At 41.4% G+C, this 4178-nt stretch overlaps 1 protein-coding gene across 1 annotated transcript in view; it reads right to left on the bottom strand.

The window, feature by feature from the left end:
• Nucleotides 1-145: 145 nt before the first annotated feature.
• The window catches only part of LOC105818036 (chondroitin sulfate N-acetylgalactosaminyltransferase 2), a 20086-nt gene continuing 16053 nt past the window's right edge, over nucleotides 146-4178 (bottom strand). Inside the window, exons 4-5 of the mRNA XM_012653898.1 lie at nucleotides 3576-3677; nucleotides 146-347 (exon numbers count right to left, since the gene is read on the bottom strand). Coding sequence (XP_012509352.1) covers nucleotides 146-347; nucleotides 3576-3677 — 304 coding nt within the window. The remainder of the gene's footprint in view (nucleotides 348-3575; nucleotides 3678-4178) is intronic.

The raw sequence follows: 4178 nt of genomic DNA, 5'->3' as shown, positions 1-4178 counted from the left end.
ATTTCCTACTTAATATTCCAGTTAAATTATACTTAATGTAATTTAAGAGAAAACATATTAGGGTTTAAGTAAGGCTTCTTTTCTTTCAAATTAAATGATTCAAAACGTAGGACATGCTGACACCACTATAAATTCTACACTCAGCTCATCTACCAATGTTGTACGCACCTGGCTCAGCATTTAACCGGCAGCTGTTGAGGAATTCCGCAGAGAAATATATATCGACATCACAGAAAAACATCAAGACCTCGCCCTTGTCCCAAGCTCGCGCACCCACATTCAGTCCTCGTCCACGATTAAATTCTTCATTCAATGAGACCAAGGTGTAGTTGTGAAAATTAGACTCACTATGAGGAAAGCACATACAAAAAATGGTAAGTCCCGTTTAAAGTTAACTCTCTTCCTTCAACGCAACTTACAAAATATCTTTTGCACTTCAAATATTTTATTATGTTGGTTCTACATTCACACAGGGCAAGAGAATGATCAGCTTCACGAGTATGATCATCAGGTACAGATATTCACTGCATGCTCACATCTGAGGCAGTATGCTGGTGGTGTGAAGTTCAAAAAGTGTTTGGAAGTGGCCACTACCCTTTGGGATCTTAAAAACCTATTGGGGAGATAAGAAATACACACATGGAAAAATAGCCATAATGTCTGGTAAGAAAATAATGCACCTAAATGAATGACACACACACAGAATGCTCTTCTCTCAAAAAGCATCATTTGGATCTCTGCACAAATGGCCCTTATCAGAGGGATCCACCCTGACACCACATGTGGAGTAGCTCCGACTTCCCTCTCTTTAATCTCTACCCTCTTCCCCGGCTGTTTTCCTTAGCACTACCAGACATATGTGTTCGAGTGTCTCCCTAACTCCATGACAGCAGGTATCTTGTTTTGTTCATTAGTATAGACACAGGGTCCCTCTCATAGGAGTTCAATAAATATTAGCTGAATGAATGAATGAATAGCATTCTGAGAAACGAGACTGCTTCTATCCAGAGTACTTAGAGAAGATGTTGGAACTGGAACTTGAGTTACACCATGGTTAAAATGCTGAATTCAGTGACAAGTGCAAAGGTCATTTTAAATCATTATTCTCAAAGGCAAAGTGTTGAGAAAGCAGAAAGCATTTTAGAGAACAAAGCTCAGAAAAATCAGATTAGAATAAAAGGACCCTAAAATGGGAACAATGAGAGAAGGGTCAGACTGAGGAGTACCTTCTTCCATGCAAGGTTAAAGAACTGGGTCAGCATCCTAAAGGCAAGGAGTGTCAGCAGGGTTTTTCTGCTAGGGCAGTGGTTCTCTAACCCAGAGCATCGACTTCCCCTGGCAATGTGCTGGAGACGAAATTCTCAGGCTCCACCTCAGACCCATTGATTCAGATGCCAGGGGTGGAGCTGCGCATTTAAATTTTAGTAAGTCCTCCAGGTGACTCTGACAATAATGCTGGAGAACAACTCACTGCACTAGGGTACAGCCAAATAAAAAAAGTTAACATTTAGGAAGATTACTCTTGCAGTAGTACAGAACAGGTAAGGGAGAGTGGAAGCAAAGGCTCAAATTGCACGATGGACTCCAAGCGCTCTGAGTGTCTAATACTCACCTCCCCATCCTATGGGATACAAATCTCTCCCTTCTTATGGAGGCACTGACCATTACCACCTCACATCCCCAGCACCAAGGGGAGGCACTGATCACAGAATGCCCCTCACTTTCTACCCATCCCAACCACAATAATTTCCTGGGGGTGGGGACCAGGCTTAAACTGGGCCAATCCCAATACCCCCCACCCAACCTGGCCATAGTGATTGGCTCAAGAGTGGGCAAAATGTCCTTCCCTGGGATTTTCTCAACTGGAGCTGGGAGAAAGCTCTTTCCTCTCTGATGGCAAAGCTGAGAAGATGTGAGCCCAGAGCCGCCAACAGTCATATCCCTCACCATTGGAGGAAGCCAATCTGCAACAGGAGAATGATGTCAACATGCAGAGAAAAACAGACAAGAGAATGTTGATGGTATTCAAGTCTCTGGTTCCAGTCCCTGAGACGCCAAGGTTGCTTTGATTTTCTTCCCCAAATTTGGTTGTAACGATCCCTTTATTTCTGGTAGGTATCCAGGATTCTTCAATACTGCTCCTGTTTCCTTAAGCACGCTAAAGGCAGGATTGCACCATTTGCCACAGAGGACAATAGAGGGACAACTTCAGTAATAACTAGTGTGAGCACTTGGCATGTAGTAGGTGATCTGAAGGAAGGAAGAGAGGAGGGGAAGAAATGGAGTGAGGGGGAACCAGGGTTAGGACGGTGGCAGCAGCAAAGAGGGGACAGAGAAGAGGTCCTGTGAAGTAAGTAGGAACTGACTAATTAGAGGTAATTTGAGGCAAAGAAGGAGTAAAAGACTCTGGCTCTCAGATGTCAAGTCCAGGGGACTGTGAAAATGGTCTTACTCTGAAGTGAAAGAGGGCTGTCAGGAGGAGCTGGTGTAGGGAAGGGGAAGAGATGAGTCATGTTTACACACGTCAGGGCTGTGAGGGTCCCCGCAGGGCAGAAACTGAGACCGCTCAGCTATGCCCAGTCTTCTTCCAACTACCCTAGTCAGACTCCCAAGCAGTGTACCTGGAACACAGCAGGTAGGACTCAATGAATGTTAGTTGAACGATTCAAGAAGAATGGCTGGCCAAATCTGGACTCTTAGGGAATGGCTACAACTAGCAGAAAGGTAAAGAACTAAAGGACACAGAGTTGGTGTGGTTAGAGAAGACAATTAACCCAATAATTTACATTACATCATACTTACATTTACAGAATATTTACATTTTGTAAACATAGCATTTTAAGATGAAAGTACTGGTTAGGTTGTCAACGTAAAAAAGCAATTAAAGAGGATAACAGAGAAAAGGCTGAATTTGGCAGTTAGGTTGTACCTTTGGGCCCATCTTTTTGAGAGGAAAAGGCTGAGAAACTAAAGAATTAATAATTAAGTATGGAGGAATTACTAATTCATTCATTCAAACCTCTGAGCACCTACGAGGTGCCAGGTACTATATGAGTTGCTTAGTTACAGAGCTACTATTCTGTGAGGTTTATCTGTGAAGGGACAGAAACATAACAGTAGCTATTGGGTACTGCAGAATCAGGGGGTTTCTTAAGGATATGGGAGACCTAAGCACTGTTTATAGGGGAAGAAGAAGGAGCCTGAGGAAATGGAAGGAAAGAAAGGTGACAAGCAAGAGATAAGCTCAGGAGATGATGATATCAAAGCGAAGGGATTCAATTTAGAAAAAGGGAAAGAAGCAAATATATAGAACGTGAATGAGCCATAGAGGGAGAGCGTCTTAATCGTGCCAGACTGCCTGCTAAGCGGTGAAGGGAAGTTGAGTCATGTAGGATTGCATGTGAAATGAGGAACTTAGTATCACCACCATTACCCACATGTTCAGACAACTTTTAATCAGTAGTTATTCAAAATTATTAACTTGTTTAAGTATCTGAAATTCTCACTCTTCTAGTACTGTGTGTGTATATATATATATAAATTAAAGGACTTCACTGTGGACATGGCTCACCAACCTTGTGACAGATTCTAGGATAGACTTGACTTTAGACAGTCCTTCTTTACCAAAATACACCACTGTGAGATGAATCCTCTTGTCCTGATGAATACAAACATCCCTAACAGAATTGAGAAATAAAGTTCGTTCAAGAAAATATATGAGGCATTACTCATTCAAAAAGCAATTAAATGAAGCTTTAACAACAACAAAAAATGAGGCATTACTGATACAGAATGAAGTCACATGAAGTAAACATAAGAGTGGCCATATTTCTGAATTACTGAGGGCACCATGCAAAGGCACAAAGTTTATGCCTGAATGAGTACACTCCTTGGAGGGTCATGGAAGCAGTTCAACATTGTTGCCATATTTCAAAACATTTTTGGAACATTTGCATTGGGATTGCTCTCAGATGGAAATTATTAACAAAAGATATTCAAGGAAATAAATTCAATCAGTTCACAGCCAAATAAATAATATTCAAGTTTTGGATCAAGCATTATTTTGTCCTCAGACTGGCTAATTCCAAAAATTATACCTACCATTAAGGAATAAGTATCAGCCATGACTGAGATTACTTACTGTAAAGAATAATGTGCCAAAAAAAAAAAAAAAAAAA

The sequence above is a fragment of the Propithecus coquereli genome, unplaced genomic scaffold (assembly GCF_000956105.1).
Source record: "Propithecus coquereli isolate 6110/MARCELLA unplaced genomic scaffold, Pcoq_1.0 Scaffold434, whole genome shotgun sequence".
Classification (NCBI taxonomy): domain Eukaryota; kingdom Metazoa; phylum Chordata; class Mammalia; order Primates; family Indriidae; genus Propithecus; species Propithecus coquereli.
Note: the sequence above shows the minus strand (reverse complement) of the source record. Positions and strands in the feature narration are given on the sequence as shown.